The 26,093-nt window shown below is 42.0% G+C and overlaps 1 protein-coding gene across 8 annotated transcripts in view; it reads right to left on the bottom strand.

Moving 5' to 3' along the window:
* The window catches only part of LOC126235804 (leukocyte elastase inhibitor-like), a 188,533-nt gene extending 172,551 nt beyond the window's left edge, over positions 1-15,982 (bottom strand). For 7 of the 8 annotated variants that reach the window (XM_049944625.1, XM_049944631.1, XM_049944630.1 and 4 more), the window contains exon 1: positions 15,795-15,982. In XM_049944625.1, coding sequence (XP_049800582.1) covers positions 15,795-15,923 — 129 coding nt within the window. In that variant the 5' untranslated portion in view covers positions 15,924-15,982. Of the gene's footprint in view, positions 1-4,333; positions 4,442-15,794 lie in introns of those variants that run through there. The other variant, XM_049944633.1, reaches the window with a different exon arrangement.
* Positions 15,983-26,093: the final 10,111 nt, after the last annotated feature.

Below are 26,093 nucleotides of genomic sequence, written 5' to 3'. Positions count from 1 at the left end.
GGAATGTCCCATGCCTCTAGCTCGAACTACCATCACACGTTCGAAGTCTGTCATTCCCGTCGTGCGGCCATAATCACGCCTGACATCTTTTCATATGAACCACCAGAGTACAAACGACAGCTCTGCCAATGCACTGCCATTTTAAACCTGGAGTACGTGATACTACCGCCATCTTTGTATGTGCATATGGCTATGCCAAGGATTTTGCCTCCTTAGTGTACACAGAAAGATTTCTTATTGTATAATTACATGATTGACAGAACGATGTCTGGAAGCAGTTACATCCATGAAATTTCTACGAGTATGCTACCGAGCGACTTGAGGTGGAACAACATAAAGTTAATATGGGCAAGGCAGATTCCAGTTAAAATCGTTGAAAGAATCCTCAGTAAATGCAGTCCATCAACAAAGGAAGTATCTTACAAAACACTCGTTCGACCAATACTTTAATATTGCTCGTTAGTCTGGAATCCGTCACAGATGGGATTGATAGTGCAAATAGAGAACATCCAAAGAGGGCCAGTGCGTTTCATTAGAGGTTCATTTAGCAAGCGCGAAAGGATCACGTAGATGTTCAGCCAATTCTAGTAGCGGACGCTGCAAGAGACACGGTCTGTATTACGGTGTGGTGTACTGTTCGAGTTCTGAGAGCGTACGTTTCCAAAAGAGTAAGCCAATACATTGCTTCCTCCTACGCATATTTCGCGAAAGCCGGCCGCGATCGCCGTGCAGTTCTAGGCACTTCAGTCCGGAACCGCGTGACTGCTACAGTCGCAGATTCGAATCCTGCCTCGGGCATGGATGTGTGTCATGTCCTTAGGTTAGTTAGGTTTAAGTAGTTCTAAGTTCTTGGGGACTGATGACCTCAGATGTTGAGTCCCATAGTGCTCAGAGCCATTTGAACCATATTTCGCGAAAACGCCTTGACGAGAGATACGAGTCCACACAGACGCTTACCAACAATCGTTCTTCCCTCGAACCATTCGCGACTCAAAAAGGAAAAGGGGAAGTGAGACTGGTACACTAATAAGTACCCTCCGCCACACACCTTCGTTTTCAGCCATGGCACTTCATTAGTTTCGCTGTATGACGATGAATCAATTTGAAAATAATGCTTCAAGCATTGTTTTGATCGACTTCTGATTCCCTACCGAACGCCAGTGAGTTCGATGTTAATGGCTACTAACTGCACGTCTCTCAGGGTTTACAAGACTTTTTGTTAATATTTAACACTCGCACATTGAATCGACTTATGTGATAAGTTATTTCTGGTGTAACAAGTATTTTTGATGCATTCCAATGTTTTAATCGGGAATCAGGTTTTCAACAGGAAAATCGAAACAACCCTTCAAAATCAGAATATCTGGCAACCCTGGCGGCAACACAGCACCACTGGTTGTTCATTTTCCCATTACCCTGAGCCTAAGGCGTACTTGAATTCGACCATACACAGCAGTGTCAGGGTATTGTATGTGGTGATCTTCTCCATGGTTTATTGAACTTTGGTAATCTGTTTCCTGGCGCCTTTCCCAGGCGTAAACCTTGTCTGGTCACTGGCGATTTGCAGTACCAAACGGACTGCCAGCTGTTCACTGACGATAAGTGCAGAAATTCGTTGGTGTTTTGTTTCATGAGAATTGGTCTGTAATTGTTGCAGCCGATGGGTGATACCTTATGGTAGAAGAATATGGAGACTGCTTCGTTCCATTATTCAGAACACTTCCTTGTGTCCCGTGTCGTTCCGCACAGGTGTAACAGCACTTGCACTTGACAATTTGTCAGTCGCTTCATGCATTTCATGTATGACTCCACCAAAATCAGGAGACTTAATAAGTTGGAAATCCATCGGTGTATTCCACACTTCTCATACGAATATTTGCTGTACTTTCTCTATAACTGAGATATAATTTCTAGCATGCCTGATCCAGTATTCTCACGGTAACATTTCGCATTGCTGCACCGACATCAAAGTCAATACGGCTTTTCTTTACTACGATGAGAGCATCTTGTGTGCGCCAGTGCTTCGTCATCGGTACTGGGTTTGATTAGCACTCCTCTGTATTGTACTCGATCCATCTTTTGGCCTCTGACTACGACGTTTTGAGCATCTTTTGTCACGTGTGCCAAGGTTCGGCTTAAAATCTGAGTGAGAATTCCATACCATTCGTGACAGTCTTATCCTCTTTTTAAAAGACAACTTTAATTATAGAAAATGACGCGGTATACCTAAGTATACAGTGTGTCCTAGGAGGAGTAGTCAGTGTTCAGGGATATGACAGGAACGATCATTTGAAGCAAAAAAACTTCGTATGGACATATGGCCTATTCCGAGTGGTTCCCGAGACAGAACAAATTTGATGAACATTGTTATTTATTTTCTTTATTATTCAGTACCCTGTGAGGTTTTCACATGTACAACAGGTACTAAACATTACAACATGCGTTTTACAAAGTATCAAGTGTTCATGGGGCACTGATACATGCAGACAGTCGCCGTGTTCTTGTACGAGTAGAACTACAATGCATCATTTCAACAATGTGTTGCTGTTCATGCAGAGGTTGTTGATCTACACGTTCAGAAGAAGAATGAGAACTTGGAAGAACATCTTTTTCACGAAATGTGCTGAAAACTCTGGTAAACCCTCCACAATCAGTAATTCGAAGTGTCGGTAAATGCCGACAGTTGTCTTTGACAGCAACAGGAGCACTATCACTGCAAAAGCCTTAGACATACACGATATCTGCATATTCCTCATTAGTACGGATATGTTGCTCTTTAGCTAGCACATGTACAAATACAGTCAACCGAGGCTTTTCTCTCACATCCTCATTCCCTCGCAACATTTCAGTCACGACACACCACAGACAACTGCGCGTTGAACAGGCTAATTTAATGGCGGAAAGACATCTCGAGCAAAGAGGTTGGAAGCAGCGAGGTAAGTTGGGCTAGAATAAAACGTCGAAGAGATGGGTAGGTAAGACACACGCGCGTGCAACGAGCCCAAAAACAGAGGTACATTAAACGTGATGTACGAGGGTGAGTCAAATGAAAACCTTTAAATTTGTAATAACAAATCGAAATTTCGCGCTGTTGTCCTCTAAGTTGGTAAGCGTGCTACAAACGGCGTGCAGAATGGCCTGCAGGTGACAGCATAGTGCAGATGCACACATACTGTCGCAGTATCAGTATAAAGATGGCCGCCCCATTTGTGACTTGCACCAGGGAAGAACAGCATTCTGTTACTCGGTTTTTGCGTAGTGAAGGTGTGAAACTTATTGAAATTCATCGACGAATGAAGGTTCAGTATGGTGATGCATGTTTGTCACAGCAGCAAGTCTACGAATGGAGTAGGAAGTTCGCAAATGGTGTGACTTCAGTGGAAGACGCTCCTCGTCCAGGTCAGGCACAACGAGTTGTGATTCCACAGAACATTGCAGTAGTTGAAGCCACAGTGAAGGAAAACCGCCGAGTGACACTGAATGACATTGCAGCATGTTTACAGATTAATCATAGGTCAGCACACCACATTGTGCATGGTGTGCTCCAGTTTCACAAAGTGTCTGCAAGATGCAGCTGATTCCTGAAATGTGAGAACGACGTGTTGATGCTTGTGAAGAACTTCTTCAGCGCTTTGAACGAGAAGGTGATGGCTCCCCTGCAAGAATCGTTACTGGGGACGAAACCTGGGTTCACTTCCATCAACCGGAAACAAAGAGAGAGAGAGAGCAAGGAATGGCGCCATTCCTCATCACATAAACCAAAGAAGTTTCGAACAGAACCATCAGCAGCGAAGGTTATACTGACTATCTTTTGGGACGAAAATGGCGTAATTTTAGAGCATTACATGCCTAGAGGGACCACTGTCACCAGTGTATCATACACAGATCTCCTAAAAAATCATCTACGGCCTGCAATCAAATCAAAGCGACGTGGATTGCTGTCAGCAGGTGTCCTTTAGAAACATGACAACGCAAGGCCCCACACTGCCCGTACAACAGTTGCAATTATTATAGACCTATATTTTGAGTGTCTTCCTCATCCACCATACTCGCTAGACCTTGCCCGAAGTGATTTCCATATGTTTGGACCACTCAAAGACGCAATGGGAGGAGAGAAATTCCGTTATGATGAAGAGGTACGCCACACGGTGCATGAGTGGTTGCGTGGACTACCGAAAGAATTTTTTCTAAAGGAATTTATGCACTTTGTAAGGACTGGAGGACTTGCATTGAGCGTGGGGGAGATTATGTTGAAAAGTGATACAGCTTTGTACCACTTCTGGACAGTAAATAATATTTAAAAAAAAATATTTAAGGTTTTCATTTGACTCACCCTCGTGCCTCGGAAACCATTCAGAACAGGCCATATGTCCATATGAAGCTTTTTATGCTTCAAACGAACGTTCCTGTCATATCCATGAATATTGACCATTCCTCCCGGGAGACCCTGTAGAATGGATTCGCAGTTCGTATTTAACTTTATGTTCTGCTATGCTGCTACACTAGCACCTATCCGAGAAGGCATGGAGGGAAACGCCTGAATAGTGGCTCTGGCTCTGAGCACTATGGGACTTAACATCTATGGTCATCAGTCCCATAGAACTTAGAACTACTTAAACCTAACTAACCTAAGGACATCACACAACACCCAGTCATCACGAGGCAGAGAAAATCCCTGACCCCGCCGGGAATCGAACCCAGGAACCCGGGCGCGGGAAGCGAGAACGCTACCGCACGACCACGAGCTGCGGACGCCTGAATAGTGGAAACTTTCAGTTACCCCATGAGATGTTTGTGGACAGCACAACTGGTAGCCTACAGTCCGCGAAAGACAGGCATCTGGAACTGAGTCCCGGTTCGACACACAGCCTTGGAAACGATAAACCTACCGTTACCACCCGTCTGTTTTCACCTCTGACATCATCAACATTGCGGACGTACACCACTTATCGAAATTCATTATGTGCCATAATAAGAATTATTCTCATGACATCAGATTCGCTGTCTTTGTCAGCTCATAACCTAAACGTCACTTTCCAACGTAACTTCGACCTCGAGCATTGTTACAGAGACCGTAAGTCTGTCGCCGTAATCTAGGTCCCCCAAAAATAATACATAAACAAAATTAATTTTGTTATATTAATGTCAATCATTAGTCGTTAGCTAAGTGAAGTAAATCAACTGAAACTGAGACAGGTATGTTGATAAGTGAACTAAGTGATATAGAAAGAGTAATGGATTTTGAAATTTTGAGTATAGTACATAACATGCATGTGCTGGTGGTCACAACAAGAAAAAAAGGATAGACCTATAGTAAACATGACACTAGATGGAGAACAGCTGAGAACGGCGGAAGCCTTCATGTACGTGCGGAATATAATGCAAGAAAATCAAAGGAATGTCAAAGGTATGAAGAGACCATGAGTATAAAATCAGAGAGATTAGAGCCCTCACAGAGGCATACCAACAATCTTTCTTTCCACGAACAATACGAGACTGGAATAGAAGGGAGAACCGATAGAGGTACTCAAGGTACCCTCCGCCACACACCGTCAGGTGGCTTGCGGAGTATGGATGTAGATGTAGATGTAGAAATGAGCCACTATGACTAGCGAAGACGTGTCTGAAGATGCTCCGAACAGTGGTGGGATGCCAACCTGACTATTGCCTACTATACGGTCCGACACCCAGAAGTGAAGATCTGGAGTGGCATTTCTTTTCACAGCAGGACCCCTTTGGTTGTCATCCGCGGCACCCTAACAACACAGCGGTATGTCCACGATTTTCTACGCTCCATTCTGTTGTCTTTCTTGACAAGCCCTCTTGGGCTTACATTTCAATACAATGATGCCCACCCACATACGGAGAATTTCCGCTGCTTGTCTTCGTGCTTTCCAAACCCTACCTTGGTCAGAAAGGTCGTTCGGACTCTTGCCAGTTGAGAACGTTTGGAGCATTTTGGGCAGTGCCCTCCAACCATCTCTAATTTTGACGCTCTAACGCGTTAATTAGATAGAATTTGGCATAGTATCCCTCAGGAGGACATACGACAACTATCAATCAATATCAAACCGCGTAACTGCTTGCATGACGGCCAAAGGTGGACCAACGCGTTATTGACTTTCTCAATTTGTGATGCTCCTTCTCTTGAATAAATCATCCAATTTTACTGAAACTGTAACCACTCGTTTGTCTGTATATGTACATCACATCTATTGATTTTCATCCCCTTCGGATAATTCCATCATGGTGCGTCTTTATTTTTGTCTTTTTGTTGTTGTTGTTGTTGTTGCCTTCAGTCGAAAGACTGGTTTAATGCACCTCTCCATGCTACCCTATCCTGTGCAAGCCTCTTCATCTCCGAGTGCCTACTGCAACCTACAGCCCTCTGAATCTGCTTACTGTATTCATCTCTTGGTCTCCTCCCCAATTTTTACCCTCCAACGCTTCCCTCCAGCACTGAATTGGTGATCCCTCGATGCTTGAGAATGCGTGTACCAACCGATTCCTACTTTTGGTCAGGTTGTATCACAAATTTCTCTTCTCCCTAATTCTATCCAGTACCTCCTCATTAGTTACGTGATTTACCCGTCTAATCTTCAGCAGTCTTCTGTAGCATCATGTTTCAAAAGCTTCTATTCTCTTCTTGTCTAAACTGTTTATCGTCCATGTTTCACTTCCACACATGGCTACACTCCATACAAATACTTTCAGAAAGGGCTTTCTGACACTTAAATCTATACTCGATGTTAACAAATTTCTCTTCTTCAGATACGCTTCCCTTGCCGTTGTCAGTCTACATTTTATATCCTCTCTACTTCGACCATCATGGGTTATTTTGCTCCCCAAATAGCAAAACTCCTTTACTACTTTAAGTGTCTCATTTGCTAATCTAATTTCCCCAGCATCACCTGATTTAATTCGACTACATTCCGTTATCCTCGTTTTGCATTTATTGATGTTCATCTTATCTCCTTCTTTCAAGATACTGTCCATTCCATTCAACTGCTCTTCCAAGTCCTTTGCTGTCTCTGACAAAATTGCAATTTCATCAGTAAACCTCAAAGTTTCTATTTCTTCTCCATGGACTTTAATTCCTACTCCGGATTTTTCTTTTGTTTCCTTTACTGTTTGCCCAATATACAGATTGAATAACATCGGGGATAGGCTACAACCCTGTCTCAGTTCCTTCTCGACCACTTCTTCCCTTTCGTGCCCCTCGACTCATAACTGCCATCCGGTTTCTGTAAGAGTTGTATATAACCTTTCGCTCCCTGTATTTTACCCCTGACACCTTTAGAATTTGAAAGAGTATTCTAGTCAAAATTGTCAAAAGCTTTCTCTAAGTCAACAAAAGCTATAAACGTAGGTTTGTCTTTTCTTAACGCATCTTCTATGAGAAGTCGTAGGGTCAGTGTTGCCACGTATGTTCCTACATTTCTCCGAAATCCAAACTGATCTTCCCCGAAGTCGGTTTCGAAGAGTTTTTCGATTCTTCTGTGAAGGTTTCGTGTTAATATGTTGCAGCAATGACTTATTAAACTGATAGTTCGGTAATTTTTACACCTGTCAGCACTTGCTTTCTTTGAAATTTGGATTATTATATTCTTCTTCAAGTATGAGCGTATTTCGCCAGTCTCATACAATTTGCTCGTCAGATGGAAGAGTTTTGTCATGCTAGGCTCTCCCAAAACTATCAGTAGCTCTAACGGAACGTTTTCTAGTCCCGTGGCTCTGTCAGATTCTGCACGAAGTATTATATCCCCCTTCTCATCTTCCTCTACGTCCTCTCCCATTTCCATAATATTGCCTTCAAGTTCAACTATATATTCCTTCCACCTTTCTGCTTTCCCTTCTTTGCTTGGGACTCGTTTTCCACCTGAGCTCTGGATATTCATACCTTTTCTCCAAAGGTATCTTTAATTTTCCTGTAGGCAGTATCCATCTTATCCCTAGTGATATATGCTTCTACATCCTTACATTTGTTCTCTAGCCATTCCTGCTTAGCCATTTTGCACTCCCCGTCAATCTCATTTTTGAGACGTTTGTATTCCGTTTCGCCTGCTTCACTTATTGCATTTTTATATTTTCTCCTTTCATCAATTAAATTCAATATGTCTTGTGTCACCCAAGGATTTCTACTTACCCTCGTCTTTTTACCTACTTTATATCTTCTGCTGCCTTCAATGTTCCATCTCCCACAGCTACCCATACTTCTTCTATTGTATTCCTTTCCCCTGTTCTTGTCAATCGATCCCTAATGCTCCCTCTGAAACCCTTTACAACCTCTGGTTCTTTCGGGTTATCCCGGTACCATATCCTTAAATTCCTGCCTTTTTGCAGTTTCTTGAGTTTTAATCTGCAGTTCCTAACCCATAAACTGTGGTCAGAGTCCACATCTGCCCCTGTAAATGTCTTACAATTTAAAATCTGATTCCTAAATCTCTGTCTAACCATTATACAATCAATCTGAAACCTTATGTCTCCAGGTCTCTTCCACGTATACAACCTTCTCCCATGATTCTTAAACCAAGTGTTAGCTATGATTGAGTTATACTCTGTGCAAAATTCTACCAGGGGGCTTTCTCTTTCATTCCTTTCCCCCAATTCCATATTCACCTCCTACTTTTCCTTCTCTCCCTTTTTCTACTATCGAATTCAAGTCCCTCATGACTTAAATTTTCGTCTCCCTTCACTATCTGAATAATTTCTTTTATCTCATCATACATTCCCTCAATCTCCTCCTCATCTGCGGAGCTAGTTGGCATATAAGTTTTGTCTTAGTGCAGAAAAGGTGAGAATTGGAAGTGTTAGGGAGATAATACATAAGAGAAGGTTGAGGAAAAAAGATTAAAATGCTTACTGAGGTACACAAGATGAAGATGGACGGTAAGAGAGCAAGGGCAAGGCCAAGGGATAAGGAGAGAACTGAGCCAGCGTGATGACAGAGGGCTACCTTAGTGGTAAGCCTGGAGGATGGATAAACTTGTGTTCCAAGCACACCCTGCCAGTGGTGGAAAATTGTACAAGATGATGTTATAACTTATTGTCGGAGTAGCTTTAACTGAATTTGCGCCCTAGTAGTTGTAGTGCCAACTGGATTATATTTGAAACGTTAACAGGACATTTTTAATTTATTAATTACACAGCATTTAGAAACATAATAATGTTGCTGTAACTGATTCGACAATATCAGCTGCAGATGTATGGGATCTGCACAGCCCTTGAGGATAAGTGGGACCTGATTGCTGAATTGCCTTCTATCCTCTTCGCTTCCAACAATCCTGACGAAGATCTAAAACTGTTTCTGCATGTGTGGCGTCATAAATCATATCATTACGTCATGGGCCAATGGCGACGCCGGGTTTTGGCAGGTTCAGTCCACCTGTTTTAACTTCTCACAAGTGTTCCCAGCAGTGTATATAATGCTAAAGGTCCAGAAAAATGTAATCTCGACAAGAGACGCTCGTACTACCGGGAGAATTTTAAGACTGATCTGGAAATGCTTTTGAGAATTATTATCTTTCGTGGCATTCAGAGATATGATACTTGGAATCAATGATATAACAAGTGCTCCGAACGGATGATTCACCGACGCGATGTGTCAAGAAAAACTCTTGGCGCACTCTACCGGAAGTGAGCAATACAAACACCTTAGTTCCCTCCCGTACCCACCCAGTAAGCCAAACGACTAACTGCGAAATCTGGGCCGTTTTGCCTCGTTTGTGTATCGATTCCGCAAAGGGTTCAGTGCGGTATGACTGAGGTCACCACATCCACGTAACAACTTTGAGTTTATGTGGAAATCGAACCGTTTTGGAGCTTTAACTGTCAGGTAACTGTTACGTGTCTGGATAACGTATACTTATAGGTCTAAAAATTGTACCTTTGATAAGAAGAAAACAAACAGTCCTCAAATTGTGGATATTTATTATTCATTGTGTCCGTAAGACACAATTCAGTATTAGGAGAATCCTCTAGACATCTCCGAATGTTGGACGCCATCGTTATAAAGGTAGAGTTGCTTTTGAAAAAGGAAGAATGAATAAAAATTTCTCTACGACACCAAGCGCCTCGTCATCTCAGGAGAAAGATGTTTGACACCGTGGGTCTTTCTGTCGACGGAAGATGCCGTAATCGTTTGAGTATGAAATGGAAGATAAAAAAGTAATTTAGATACGAAATGTAATGATCACTTAGGCGCGGTTATTGATAGGGCAGGTGGCAACCTTTGGTTCATTGGCAGAATACTGGAGGAATGTAATTAGTCTGAAAAGACCGCTGCTTACAAGATACTTGTGATTCTTAGAGTGTCACTCAAGTGTGTGTGTCCGATACCACAGAGGGTATTGAAACTGACCGTGTACACAGAAGGGCAACACGAACGGTCAGAGGCGTCTGGCTCACGGGAATGCTAAGAAAACATGATTTGGCAGACGCTTGATTACAGACAGCAATTAACTGGCGAAAACTTACTTACAAAGTTTCAGAAATACAATTAGGTGAGGGAATCGTCTAATGTATTCCAGAGAACCAAAGGTGTCGGGATGTTGCAGCGCTCGTTTGTGGTCAGGCATAGTTATGCTGAAAGAGAGGGTACTCCATATGTGGACGAGCCCTTCGAATTCAAAACTCGATTACAGCACGCTGCTTCTCACGCACCGACATGGTTACGTTACAAATCACCATATTACACGCTACAATTTGTGGCCCTCTAGTAATCGAGGGCTGCAGGTATGTGAACATGAATAATAAAGACGTAGAATGTTAAAACGTTTCTTTTATTTACACAGCTTTTAAAGTTTTCACATATAAATTTCGGATGTATTACTTTTCAGCACGACCTCGTTTGTATTGTGACGCCACAGATAAAATGCCTGGCCCCTAGAAGCGGTACCTACACGACCTCTGTGGGTGAACAACGGATATTGTTCTTATTGTTCGCTTTTGTGCAATCAGTACTTTCCAAGTGGTGAGTTACCCCAGAAAATTGTTCCATGAGACATAATTGTGTGCAAATATTCAGCCAGGTTAATTTGTATGTTTCCAAGATGAGCAATTATTTGAAGAGCAAAAGTAGATTAACTTAACTGTTTGAGAAGCTCAGTAATATGCTTCTTCCCAATTCAAGTTTTCTTCAATGTGCACACCCAAAAATTTGGAGCATTCTTATCTATTTACTGACACCTGCTCATGTGCTACGTCAATTGCTGGTACGACGGTTTGTTGCACTGAACTGAACATATTTTTTTTTTAATTTAGGCAGAAAGAATTTCCAGAGAATCACTTAATAATTCTTTCGAAAACGTAATTCGCAATCTCTTCTGTTGCTTTTCTCTAATGGGATTTATTATAACACTAATATCGACTGTAAAAAGTACCGACTCTGCTTGTTAAGTGCTAAGTGGAAGGTCATTCACGAATATAACGGAACGAAACCCTGATATATGATGGTTCAATATCTACTATCCTCTTTCATGCATGAAAACAACGATTTGCACAACACGTATGTAGATGTAGTACCACTTTGGAAGAGGGAATAGGGAAAATTTCTCCACGACAGCAATCGCCTCATCACCACTGGAGAAAGATATTTGACAATATGGTTATCTCTGTCGGCGGAAGATGCAGAGGTCGTTCGCAGACGCGCATGAAGGAAGGAAGAGTAGGATTATACGTCTCGTTGGCGACGACGCCATTACAGACAGAACAGGCGCTCCAAGGGCACTAGCTACGTCCTTTACAAAAGGACCATCTGTATATTCGCCTTAAGTTACTTTGAGAAATCTGGATGCCCAGACTTCAGTATGCGCCACCTTACTCGATAATATATCAGGACGGGTATTGTGAACTTCTTTGTGTTTGTAGCGAAATAACATGGGAAGGAGAAACTAAATAGTGTGAAGACTTCCAAAAATTTGGTTCAGGCATCAATAAAATATTTAAATTGAGAAAACACAATAGTGCTTCTTGAACTAATATAGTTGTTGTTGTTGTTGTTGTGGTCTTCAGTCCTGAGACTGGTTTGATGCAGCTCTCCATGCTACTCTATCCTGTGCAAGCTTCTTCATCTCCCAGTACCTACTGCAACCTACATCCTTCTGAATCTGATTAGTGTATTGATCTCCTGGTCTCCCTCTATGATTTTTACCCTCCACGCTGCCCTCCAATGCTAAATTTGTGATCCCTTGATGCCTCAAAACATGTCCTACCAACCGATCCCTTCTTATAGTCAAGTTGTGCCACAAGCTCCTCTTCTCCCCAATCCTATTCAATACCTCCTCATTAGTTACGTGATCTACCCACCTTATCTTCAGCATTCTTCTGTAGCACCACATTTCGAAAGCTTCTATTCTCTTCTTGTCCAAACTGGTTATCGTCCATGTTTCACTTCCATACATGGCTACACTCCATACAAATACTTTCAATAGTAGCTTTTGTTTTTTGTACCAATGAAGTCTTATAGAAAAGAGAAATCATTAAGTCAACATATTTAGGCTCTGCAGTCGTTAGTACATTTGGAGACTATAGGCAGGTATGAATATTATCGAACGAAGTGTTCAATAAGGCATGGTTGCAAGATACTAATACAAATTATTTACAGAAGATGGAAAAACTGGTAGAAGCCTACTTCGGGAAAGTTCAGTTTGGATTCCAGAGAAATGAGGGCAAACGCACGGCAATACTGACACTACGACTTATCTTACAAGATAGGTTAAGGAAAGGCAAACCTACGTTTATACACTATGTGATCAAAGGTATCCGGACACCTGGCTGAAAATGAGTTACAAGTTCGTGGCGCCCTCCATCGATAATGCTGGAATTCAATATGATGTTGGCTCACCCTTAGCCTTGATAACAGCTTCCACTCTCGCAGGCATAAGTTCAACCAGGTGCTGGAAGGTTTCTTGAGGAATGGCAGCCCATTCTTTACGGAGTGCTGCACTGAGGAGAGGTATCGATGTCGGTCGGTGAGGCTTGACAATCCCAAAGGTGTTCTATAGGACTGAGGTCACGACTCTGTGCAGGCCAGTCCATTACAGGGATGTTATTGTCCAGTAACCACTCCATCACAGGCCGTGCATTATGACCAGGTGCTCGGTCGTGTTGAAAGATGCAGTCGCCATCCCCGAATTGCTCTTCAAGCGTGGGAAGCAAGTACATGCTTAAAACATGTGTTGTGATAGTGCCACGCAAAATAACAAAGAGTGCAAGCGCCCTCAATGAAAAACACGACCACACCATAACAACACAGCCTCCGAATTTTTCTGTTGGCACTACACACGCTGGCAGATGACGTTCACCGGGCATTCGTCATACCCACACCCTGCCATCGGATCGCCACATTGTGTACCGTGATTCCACACAACGCTTTTCCACTGTTTAATCGTCCAACGTTTACGCTCCTTACACCAAGCGAGGCGTCGCTTGGAATTTACCAGTGTAATGTGTGGTTTATGAGCAGCTGCTCGACCATGAAATCCAAGTTTTCTCACCTCCCGCCTAACTGTCACAGTACTTGCAGAGGATCCTGATGCAGTTTGGAATTCCTGTGTGATAGTCTGGATAGATGTCTGCCTATTAGACATTACGACCCTCTTCAACTGTCAGCGGTCTCTGTCAATCAACAGACGAGGTCGGCCTGTACGCTTCTATGCTGTACGTGTCCCTACACGTTTCCACTTCACTATCACATCGGAAACAGTGCACCCATGGATGTTTAGGAGTGTGGAAATCTCGCGTACAGACGTATGACACAAGTGACACGCAATCACGTGACCACGTTCGAAGACCGTGAGTTCCGTGGAGCGGAATGACTAATGAGGTCGCTGATATGGAGTACCTGGCAGTAGGTGGCAGTACAATGCTCTTTATATGAAAAAAAGTATGTTTTGGGGGGTGTCCGGATACTTTTGATCACATAGTGTATCATTTGCAGACTTAGAGCAAGCTTTTGACAATGTTGACAGGAATACTCTCTTTCAAATTCTAAAGGTGGTAGGGGTAAAATAAAGGGAGCGAAAGGCTGTTTACAATTTGTACAGAAACCAGATGGCAGTTATAAGAGTCGAGGGGCATGAAAGGGAAGCAGTGGTTGGGAAGGGAGTGAGACAGGGTTGTAGCCTATCCCCGATGTTATTCAATCAGTATATTGAGCAAGGAGTAAAGGAAACAAAAGAAAAATTTGGAATAGGAATTAAAATCCATGGAGAAGAAATTAAAACTTTGGGGTTCGCCGACGACATTGTAATTCTGTCAGAGACAGCAAAGGACCTGCAAGAGCAGCTGAACGGAACGGACAGTGTCTTGAAAGGAGGAGATAAGATGAACATCAACAAAAGCAAAACGAGGATAATGGAATGTAGTCGAATTAAGTCGAGTGATGCCGAGGGAATTAGATTAAGAAATGAGACACTTAAAGTAGTAAAAGAGTTTTGCTATTTGGGGAGCAAAATTACTGATGATGGACGAAGTAGAGAGGATATACAATGGAGACTGGCAATGGGAAGAAAAGCAATCCATAAGAAGATAAATTTGCTAACATCGAATATAGATTTAAGTGTTAGGAATTCTTTCCTGAAGGTATTTGCTAGGAGTGTAGCCATGTATGGTAGTGACATATGGAAGATAAACACCTTAGACAAGAAGAGTATACAAGCTTTTGAAATGTGGTGCTACAGAATAATGCTGAAGATTAGATGGGTTGATCACGTGACTAATGAGGAGGTACTGAACAGAATTTGGGAGGCAAGGAATTTATGGAAAAACTTAACCAAAAGAAGCGACTGGGTTGTAGGACACATTGTGAGACATCAAGATATCACAAATATAGTTCTGGAGGGAAATGTGAGGGGTAAAAATCGTGGAGGGAGACCAAGAGATGAATACAGTAAGCAGATTCAGAAGGATGTAAGATGCAGTAGTTATTCAGAAATGAAGAGTTTTGCAAAGGATAGAGTAGCAAGGAGAGCTCTTTAAGCAATTAGTTTTTGAAACTATACCCTTGCAGTATATTACACTGGCGCATAAATTCCCATATGAATAACCCAACTTGATCCAGAGTAAGTATTAATGTCTGTGGTTACAATTTTAGAAGAAATATTAGCGTTCGTTACTTATCAACAACTTGGCTTTGGTTCAAAATGATGTGAATTACGCGAGGATGAAAAAAATAGATAATTTATCCAGTGTTGCGACGAACAGCAAAATTAGTCTTAACTGGAAATAGAAAATGTCCGTTTTGGGCAATTTAGTCCATTTCACTGATCTCTTTACAAATTCGTGTAATATATGTAATATATTTGATTGATTTATCACTTTTTCATAAATTTATATGTTAATCTGTGCGCGAACTAAATATCTGCAAATGAGTTAAATATTTGGCGGCCTAATTGTTTTTTCAAATCAAGACGATAAACTTTGCTTAAGATTCGTGAAACACGCGACTAAACTAACTACATAATCCAATTCTTAGACTCATCGAAATCAGATTAAATTATGGAGAGGGTTGATACTGATCTGAGTGACATCTGATCACAGACACATTCAACACTTTCCGGCAGATTATTTTAACTAGTTATGGCTCTTCAACTAGTAACTTACACTGGCAACTCATATTCGATCCTTCTTGTCTGTTCACTGAAGAATCTTTCTAGTCAACTAAAATAGAGTCTTATTCGCGAATAAAATTCCGGTCTAACGGTTACATGAACTGACTTCCTGTATATACGCAGTTATTCGTTACAATGCGATATGACACCACATTCGTGGAAATAAATTAATACTGATTTTACCAGACTAATGTTGCAGGTGCCAGCATCGCGAAAGCAGTAGGGTGAAGACGTCTCTTGGCTAATTCCACCAACGCCATTTAAATACGTGTGGACTGCTACCAAAAGAAGCACTTTGCCCAAGAAAGTCATAGTGTACTCCAGTCCTTGTTTGATGCCGTTGTGATACCCGCCTTAAACCATATTAATATCTGAAATAACGTTCACTGCATTAAAGCAAAAATTAAGCAATATACAATGGTAATTAAATCGTAAGATTCTCTCTCTCTCTCTCTCTCTTTCTCTCTCTAACTTTAAGAGATACACTACTGGCCATTAAGATTGCTACACCAAGAAGAAATGCAGATGATAAACGGGTATTCATTGGACAAATATATTATACTAGAACTGACATGCGATTACATTTTCACGCAATTTGGGTGCATAGATCCTGAGAAATCAGTACTCAGAACAACCACCTCTGGCCGTAATAACGGCCTCGATACGCCTGGGCATTGAGTCAAACAGTGTTTGGGTGGCGTGTACAGGTATAGCTGCCCATGCAGCTTCAACACGATACCACAGTTCATCAAGAGTAGTGACTGGCGTATTGTGACGAGCCAGTTGCTCGGCCACCGTTGACCAGACGTTTTCAGTTGGTGAGAGATCTGGAGAATGTGCTGGCCAGGGCAGCAGTCGAACATTTTCTGTATCCAGAAAGGCACGTACAGGACCTGCAACATGTGGTCGTGCATATCCTGCTGAAATGTAGGGTTTCGAATGAAGGGTAGAGCCACGGGTCGTAACGCATCTGAAATGTAACTTTCACTGTTCAAAGTGTCGTCAATGCGAACAAGAGGTGACTGAAACGTGTAACCAATGGCACCCCATACCATCACGCCGGGTGATACGCCAGTATGGCGATGACGAATACACGCTTCCAATATGCGTTCACCACGATGTCGCCAAACACGGATGCGAACATCATGATGCTCTAAACAGAACCTGGATTCATCCGAAAAAATGACGGTCTGCCATTCGTGCACCCAGGTTCGTCATTGAGTACACCATCGCAGGCGCTCCTGTCTGTGATGCAGCGCCAGGGGTAACCGCAGCCATGGTCTCCGAGCTGATAGTCCATGATGCTGCAAACGTCGTCGAACTGTTCGTGCAAATGGTTGTTGTCTTGCAAACGTCCCCATCTGTTGACTCAGGGATCGAGACGTGGATGCACGATCCGTTACAGCCATGTGGATAAGATGCCTGTCATCTCGACTGCTTCCTTATTACCCTCCTGAACCCACCGATTCCATATTCTGCTAACAGTCATTGGATCTCGACCAACGCGAGCAGCAATGTCGCGATATGATAAACCGCAATCGCGATAGGCTACAAGCCGACCTTTATAAATGTCGGAAACGTGATGGTACGCATTTCTCCTCCTTACACAAGGCACCACAACAACGTTTCACCAGGCAACGCCGGTCAACAGCTGTTTGTGTATGAGAAATCGGTTGGAAACTTTCCTCATGTCAGCACGTTGTAGGTGTCGCCACCGGCGCGAACCTTGTGTGAATGCTCTGAAAAGCTAATCATCTGCATATCACAGCATCTTCTTCCTCTCGGTTAAATTTCGCGTCTGTAGCACGTCATCTTCGTGGTTTAACAATTTTAATGGCCAGTAGTGTAATTTGGTTATAAAAATCACTTTTTGACATTCCGTAGATAGTGTAACCAGTCATCTGTCACAAACTTCTACATCTACATGGAAACACAGGATGGCTACAATTAAACTTCCTCTGCTTGAGAGGTCCCCCACGAAAACTAGTGATCGTAGAAGAATGAGAAATTTGCAAGGATATGCGGAAGAGAAATGACGAATAAAGCATTGAAAGAGTCACATTTTAATTTCCACGTGTGAGGGCAACACTTGTTAATTGCCTATCAGGTTTACGTTGCGGATTACAAACGTTGCTCAATGTGGCGACCATATCCGCATCCACGACAGCCTGGAACGGCGCTAGCACTTTTCGAATGGTGAACCCAGGGCTTAATTTCGGCCGGAACGTCTTTCCGGCACCTCCCAGAATTTTTTTTTTTTTTTTTAATTTACTGTAGCAAGTCGGCACCGGAGATTTACAACAGTACAAGTGTATTACATGAAAATGCCCGTATACTGGCTGCTTTCATCTTTTACTTTCCCCTCTTTGGGGAAGCGTGTGGGGGAGTTTGTAGCCTTTCGGCTTTTACTCCCCTGTGAACGTGTGTGTGTGATTTTTCTTTAGTTTTTTGGTGTCTGTGATATGTGATGATTGTTGTGACTGTGTCTGGTACTTGCCTGAGGTAGGCGAGATGATTGGTGTTATATGGGAAGGAACAGGATTAGGGATTGGGTATTGGGATTTTCTCATCGTCGAAGATCGTCATAGGAACGCCCGTATATATACGGATATATAATGCCCGTATAAATAGCCGATGCGCTCGCACCTATGAACGTGATAGTGGGTTCCCAACGCCGTGCGATGGGCAAGGGCATGGCCGGGGCACGGTGTGTGTGTGTGTGTGTGTGTGTGTGTGTGTGTGTGTGTGTGTGTGTGCAGTATATCCAAGATATGCTGAGCTTCGTTGTTCGATGAATAATCAAAATGGCCTTTTTATGGCTTCTAACTCTTCCTACATTCAAAGGAGTGGTCTTTGATCAGATCTAGTAGCATTGTGATGCCTCCTGTTATGTACAGTAGCGGAAATCAGTATGAAGGCAGGGTTTCACGAAATTAGTAACATAGTGTCTGAAGCATACATGTATCGAATTTACTGTGAAAGTAGTAGCTACATATAAAACATAAACAATCATGACGGAATTACGAAGTTTCTTTCATTACACGCGTAACAAAATAAGGCGTATGGGTTTTCTTGATGGAAATTCGTATAACGGTACTTACTGTCATGTTGTATTATTGTATTGTTAGTACTTTGGCCAACGTCTGTTCTTCCCAATTACATCAAAAATCCTCTTCAGTATTGATTTTGTTAGGGTTTGTAGTTCTTGCAGCGAAATTGCCGCCTATCTTTTCGTATCGCCCTTTTCAGCTCACATGTTGTTGTTGTTGTGGTCTTCAGTCCTGAGACTGGTTTGATGCAGCTCTCCATGCTACTCTATCCTGTGCAAGCTTCTTCATCTCCCAGTACTTACTGCAACCTACATCCTTCTGAATCTGATTAGTGTATTCATCTCTTGGTCTCCCTCTACGATTTTTACCCTCCGCGCTGCCCTCCAATGCTAAATTTGTGATCCCTTGATGCCTCAAAACATGTCCTACCAACCGGTCCCTTCTTTTTGTCAAGTTGTGCCACAAACTTCTCTTCTCCCCAATTCTATTCAATACCTCCTCATTAGTTATGTGATCTACCCATCTAATCTTCAGCATTCTTCGGTAACACCACATTTCGAAAGCTTCTATTCTCTTCTTGTCCAAACTATTTATCGTCCATGTTTCACTTCCATACATGGCTACACTCCATACAAATACTTTCAGAAACGACTTCCTGACACTTAAATCTATACTCGATGTTAACAAATTTCTCTTCTTCAGAAACGCTTTCCTTCCCATTGCCAGTCTACATTTTATATCCTCTCTACTTCGACCATCATCAGTTATTTTACTCCCTAAATAGCAAAACTCCTTTACTACTTTAAGTGTCTCATTTCCTAATCTAATTCCCTCAGCATCACCCGATTTAATTCGACTACATTCCATTAGCCTCGTTTTGCTTTTGTTGATGTTCATCTTATATCCTCCTTTCAAGACACTGTCCATTCCGTTCAACTGCTCTTCCAAGTCTTTTGCTGTCTCTGACGGAATTACAATGTCATACGGCCTAAAATTGCCTTCCATTGAGATAAATGTGCTTTGCAAGTATTCCACAAATGTTTACCACGGGATTCAAATCCGGACTACTTGCAGGCCAGGGCAAGACATCGATTTCTTTATCTTCAAACCACTTTTTGGTTCTAGCAGAACCATACACAGATGCATTATCTTCTTGAAACATCAGACTTTCGTCGGCTAGGTCCTCATGCATTCTAAGCACCTCATTCTATTGTTCAGACAAGCAATGCATCACTTGTCTTTAGCAAGGAAGGCTGCCCAAATCATAGCACTTCCACCACCAAAATTTCTCCTTCTTACCTGCTGCTCTATTCTCATATCATGCTAATAATACTGAAATCCATCCTGCCCTCTAAATAACTTCTTGTCATCATCCCGTTCTGAAGTCCATGACATATGTTTTTCAGCAAACTACAATCTAGCCTGTTTATAGTTGGACGTTAATGAAGGTTTCTGCAGTCGTTTCTTGACTGCAAGATGTTTGTCATGTGACAAAATTTTTCGTACTCGTCTGGTAGTTAATGGCAACTGTAAATCAGCAACAAGCTGTGAAGAATAACAGTCTGTGGCTCTTTCTTTGCCAAAAGTAACCCTTTACATGCCTCAGATTATTCTCTGCTTTGCCAGTATTTTCCGTTCTGTCCACATCTTGAGCCCAGTCTAACGAAATTATCAATCATTGTACTTGAGCAGTTAACCTTCTTAGCACTTTGATGATTAGAGAGTCCCATCTCATTGTACGTACCGATTTTTGCTTTTTCATCACATAACAGCTTTCCCCGTTGCACTGTCACAGTCGTGGTTTATGCACATAGCATTCACTTTCACTAATGGTCATGTTTCACATCTACAGTAAAGGCGTGTACGCACACCTAACACCGCACAAAGCCGATTGTCTTTGTACCAAGTTCCAACCTCTGCCACCTGAATCGTTGATATCTTGCTACATACTGTACTACTGTCATCAAACGCGATACAATTTGACTGCATTTGTCGCTGCAATGGATTTCATACCATTTTATATATATATATATATATATATATATATATATATATATATATATATATATATATATATATATAGCGTGCATAACTATTCCAATCAACAATGTTAATTTTCCTGCAAACATCCATGTCTTTATACTGATTTCCACTACTGTACGTCAATGAAAAATAAATAACCTTATGAAGGTCTGAAATGAGCGTCTGCATAATGCGCTGTCACGAAACTACGTCTCTTCCGTGTCGTAATTTGTGGCATAGCTGCTGATCATAGTCTTCCACTTTCAAATTAATGCGAACCTACTCATTTTACCTCTTGTTGACTAGCGTCAAAGAATGTCTGCTTAACTAAATAATTTTGTGGCTCGCAACAAGGAAATGTAGATCTGTGGGGGTTAAGTTATAAAAAGTGTAAAAATGCCTGATATTTCTTATTCGACTGGTTACATTTTACACTATCACATAAAAATAAGAGACGTACCAAGAATGAATTATCAGAATGGCAGGCAAATCAGTAGATGTGATGTACACGTATAAGCAAACAAATGGTTACAGGTTTCAAAAATTAGATGATTTCAAAAAAATGGTTCAAATGGCTCTGAGCACTATGTGACTTAACTTCTGAGGTCATCAGTCCCCTAGAACTTAGAACTACCTAAACCTAACTAACCTAAGGACATAACTTGACCCATACATATCTACATTTTCTTGTTGCGAGCCACAAAATTATTTAGTTAAGCAGACATACTTTGAACGCTAGTCAACAAGAGGTAAAATGAGTAGGCTCGCATTAATTTGAAAGTGGAAGACTATGATCAGGACATATACTAAGATGGCATCTGTTCTTTCGGACATGTATATATATATAGTTAAGGCTCACCGGCCACTTGGCCTTCTTCTTCTTCTGTGCGAATGCACAAACAGTGCCCGAACTCTTACGGGAATCGGCAACGCGCCGCGAGTAATGAGTATAATGGGCGGGGGCACTACGAATGAAGTGCGGGACGATACGTTGAGAATGTGGGTTTCGCGGGAGGCGTGCCAGAGATAAATCCCTGCAGTCGCACTATCCTCTGTGTCCTCGGTGACTCAGATGGATAGAGCGTCTGCCGTGTAAGCAGGAGAACCCGGGTTCGAGTCCCAGTCGGGGCACACATTTTCATCTGTCCCTGTTTACGTAGTCAACGCCTGTAAGCAGCTAAGGGTGTTCATTTCATTGTAATTTCATTCTAACGAGCTGCATGGTCACCGATGGTACCTGTTTTTTCGGACATGTCCGAAAGCACAAATACCATCGGTGACCATCTTAGTATACATTATGATCCAACCACTACTTAAACAACCATTTGGTCACAGTAAAAGGACAACCACATCTGAAACATTGTGTGCGTAATACTCTCCTGTCTTCCAATCATGTGTCTATTTGATTCATTGAGCACTTATTTCCTACAAAAATTCCAAGACTCTAGTTTATAGGAAAATAGTGACGATTGTTTACAGTATTTGTCATATTTTGTCTTTCCACAATTACAGCTATTCATCTCTATTTCTTTACACTACTGTAACAGTTAAATTGCGCAATGTGGTTCAAGTGCTTGCTCTTTGATGAACTTTACAGGAAAACTGGAAAGGTGAGTGAGCCTACAGGTAGCTGAGTTGCCACAAACTGCTGCTGTATTGAAATATCAGCATATTGGACTGCAAATAAGTGCTACAGACATCTGATCAATGAACTATAGAGCAATTTACAGTTATAGGCATTTGGATACAAAAAAAATTTATAAAACTAAGAAAATTTTTAAAAAGTTATTCACGAGTGGTAGAATGGGATGCTGTTTAAAACTGATAAGGCGTTGACATGAAATTCCATGTATTTACTGATCACTTTGTATCAATATTAACGAAAAAATCTTTGCTAAAACGTTGTCCAAGAGCTCCATTGAAAATACAAAACTCCTTGATGACTAAAAGAGGTTCGATTCCCGGCGGGGTCAGGGATTTTCTCTGCCTCGTAATGACTGGGTGTTGTGTGATATCCTTAGGTTAGTTAGGTTTAAGTAATTCTAAGTTCTAGGGGACTGATGACCACAGATGTTAAGTCCAATAGTGCTCAGAGCCATTTAAACCATTTGACTAAAAGAATTAAAAATAAACAGAAAATAAGAAAAAGGTGTGATACACTATGTGATCAAAAGTATCTGGACACCTGGCTGACAATGACTTAAAAGTTCGTGGCGCCCTCCATCGGTAATGATGGGATTCAGGATGGTGTTGGCCCACCCTTAGCCTTGATGACAGCTTCCACTGCCGGCCGGGGTGGCCGAGCGGTTCTAGGCGCTACAGTCTGGAACCGCGCGACCGATACGGTCGCAGGTTCGAATCCTGCCTCGGGCATGCATGTGTGTGATGTCCTTAGGTTAGTTAGGTTTAAGTAGTTCTAAGTTCTAGGGGACTGATGACCTTAGAAGTTAAGTCCCATAGTGCTCAGAGCCATTTGAACCATTTGAACAGCTTCCACTCTCGCAGGCATACGTTCAATCAGGTGCTGGAAGCCTTCTTGGGGAATGACAACCCATTCTTCACGGAGTGCTGCACTGAGGAGAGGTATCGATGTCGGTCGGTGAGACGTGGCACGAAGTCGACGTTCCAAAACATCCCAAAGGTGCTCTATAGGATTCAGGTCAGGACTCCGTGCAGCCCAGTCCATTACAGGGATGTTATTGTCGTGTAACCAATTCGCCACAGCCCGTGCATTATGAACAGGTGCTCAGTCGTGTTGAAAGATGCAGTCCCCAACCCCGAACTGCTCTTCAACAGTGGGAAGCAAGTAGGTGCTTAAAACATCAGTGTAGGCCTGTGTTGTGATAGTGCCACGTAAAACAACAAGGAGTGCAAGCCCCGTCCATGAAAAACACTGCCACACCGTAACACCACCGCCTCCAAATTTTACTGTTGGCACTATCCACACTGGCAGATGACGTTCACCGGGCATTCACCATACCCACACCCTGCCATCGGATCGCTACATTGTGTTCTGATTCGTCACTCCACACAACGTTTTCCATTGTTCAGTCGTCCAACGTTTCCACTCCTTACACCAAGCGAGGCGTCGATTGGCATTTACCGGCATGATGTGAGGCTCGGAGCAGCCGCTCGACCATGAAATCCAAGTTTTCTCACCTCCCGCCTAACTGTCATAGTACTTGCAGAGGATCCTGATGCAGTTTGGAATTCCTGTGTGATAGTCTGGATAGATGTCTGCCTGTTAGACATTACGACTCTCTTCAACTGTCAGCGGTCTCTATCAATCAACAGACGAAGTCGGCCTGTACGCTTTTGTGCTGTACGTCTCCCTTCACGTTTCCACTTCACTATCACATCGGAAAAAGTGGACGTATGGATGTTTAGGAGTGTGGAAACCTCACGTACAGATGTATGACACTAGTGACATCGTATCACCTGACCACGTTCAAAGTCCGTGAGTTTCGCGGTGCACCCATTCAGCTCTCTCACGATGTCTAAAGATTACTGAGGTCGCTGATATGGAGTACCTGGCAGTAGTTGGCAGTGTAATGCGCCCAATATGAAAAAGTATGTTTTCTGCGGTATCCGGATACTTTTCATCACATAGTGTAGGTTCTCAATGTTATTGAAAGGTGCAGAAATAATCAATTAAGAAATTAATAAGGTTGATAACATATTTACAGCAACATGGAATTAAGAGGCAAGAGAACAAGACAATATACACGGTAGTATCACCATTAAACAAAATAATTATACTGTGAATTATTATACAGGTTGGTACGTATTTTTAATTATCTTACAGAGATAAAAAAATATGGCCAAATAGTGCAAAGTAAGAAGCAAGGGTGTAAACTGAAAACGTCATTCCATCAACATATAATTAAGTAAAAGAACTAGCAATAGTAAACTCTGAAAGTAATAATATTTTGAAATTTCTCAAAAATTCTGAATGCAGTTCTAAAGAGGTGTTCTAAATTTATGAGTTAGTATAGAAAGACTTCACAGATGAGTTAAAATGTCACACTGCTGGACAATTTGTAACTACTATAGCTGGTAAGAAATAATTATCATTCAGTTTCCTTACGAATTTTTTTTTCCAGAAACTTTGAGAAATTAATGTACTCAAAGTAAATTAATATACACGTTATATCACAGTTTGGTTTCGAAAAGAGTTACTTTATTTCCTCGCCAAATATAATAAACCTTGTTGAACAACATTCTAACACTTTTTACTTTTGTAATTTATCGAGAGTAGTTGACTGTATAGATCACGATAATCTCTTAGAAATGCTTAAATCGATTCCATAGGGTTATATTTTGCATCAATGTCAGTTCATTATACACTATTGGTCATTAAAATTGTAACACCTGGAAGCGCAGCAAATAACGAACTTTTTCTTTTTGTGCAAGTATAGCATAGCCTGGGAAAGGTGGTTCATATAATCAATGCTACTAAATGAAAGGCTGTTTGTATTGTGCCATACGCGTTTTGCTTTTGTTTTACTCGTGAAGCATGCTCAGTGGCCTGTAATACATACTTCTTTTGGGTATAATAATTGTGTTGCATAATAATAACAGATTTTTACTATATTACACTTTGTTGTTATTTTGTTGTTGTTAGGTAAGAATTTTTCGTAACACAATGTTTGCCTACTGAAGAAGCTTGACAAATAAAAATAATTGAAATGTGTATAGTACAGTATAAAAAACCTTTCATTTAGTTGCATAAAACGAACCGCATCTCCACTAATGTAGAAGCAACGTCGGAAAATATAAAAAATGACGACAATGAAGTCTTTTTAGATGACTGTTACATCTACATCCATACTCCGCAAGCCACCTGACGGTGTGTGGCGGAGGGTACCTTGAGTACCTCTATCGGTTCTCCCTTCTATTCCAGTCTCGTATTGTTCGTAGAAAGAAGGATTGTCGGTATGCCTCTGTGTGGGCTCTAATCTCTCTGATTTTATCCTCATGGTCTCTTCGCGAGATATACGTAGGATGGAGCAATATACTGCTTGACTCTTCAGTGAAGATATGTTCTCGAAACTTCAACAAAAGCCCGTACCGAGCTACTGAGCGTCTCTCCTGCAGAGTCTTCCACTGGAGTTTATCTATCAACTCCGTAACGCTTTCGCGATTACTAAATGATCCTGTAACGAAGCGCGCTGCTCTCCATTGGATCTTCTCTATCTCTTCTATCAACCCTATCTGGTACGGATCCCACACTGCTGAGCAGCGGGCGAACAAGCGTACTGTAACCTACTTCCTTTGTTTTCGGATTACTACTCATGTGTCCATTTTTGTCGTTGTTCGCGTTTCTCCCTGTCGCTGCGGCAGGAGAATCTGCAACAGTGGTGGCTGTGTTGACAATCAGTGGTGCTCCATATGTCGTCGCACTCCCTGG

The sequence above is a fragment of the Schistocerca nitens genome, chromosome 2, assembly GCF_023898315.1.
Source record: "Schistocerca nitens isolate TAMUIC-IGC-003100 chromosome 2, iqSchNite1.1, whole genome shotgun sequence".
Taxonomy (NCBI): domain Eukaryota; kingdom Metazoa; phylum Arthropoda; class Insecta; order Orthoptera; family Acrididae; genus Schistocerca; species Schistocerca nitens.
The sequence above is the reverse complement of the archived record's forward strand: the minus strand, read 5'-3'. Positions and strand labels throughout refer to the sequence as shown.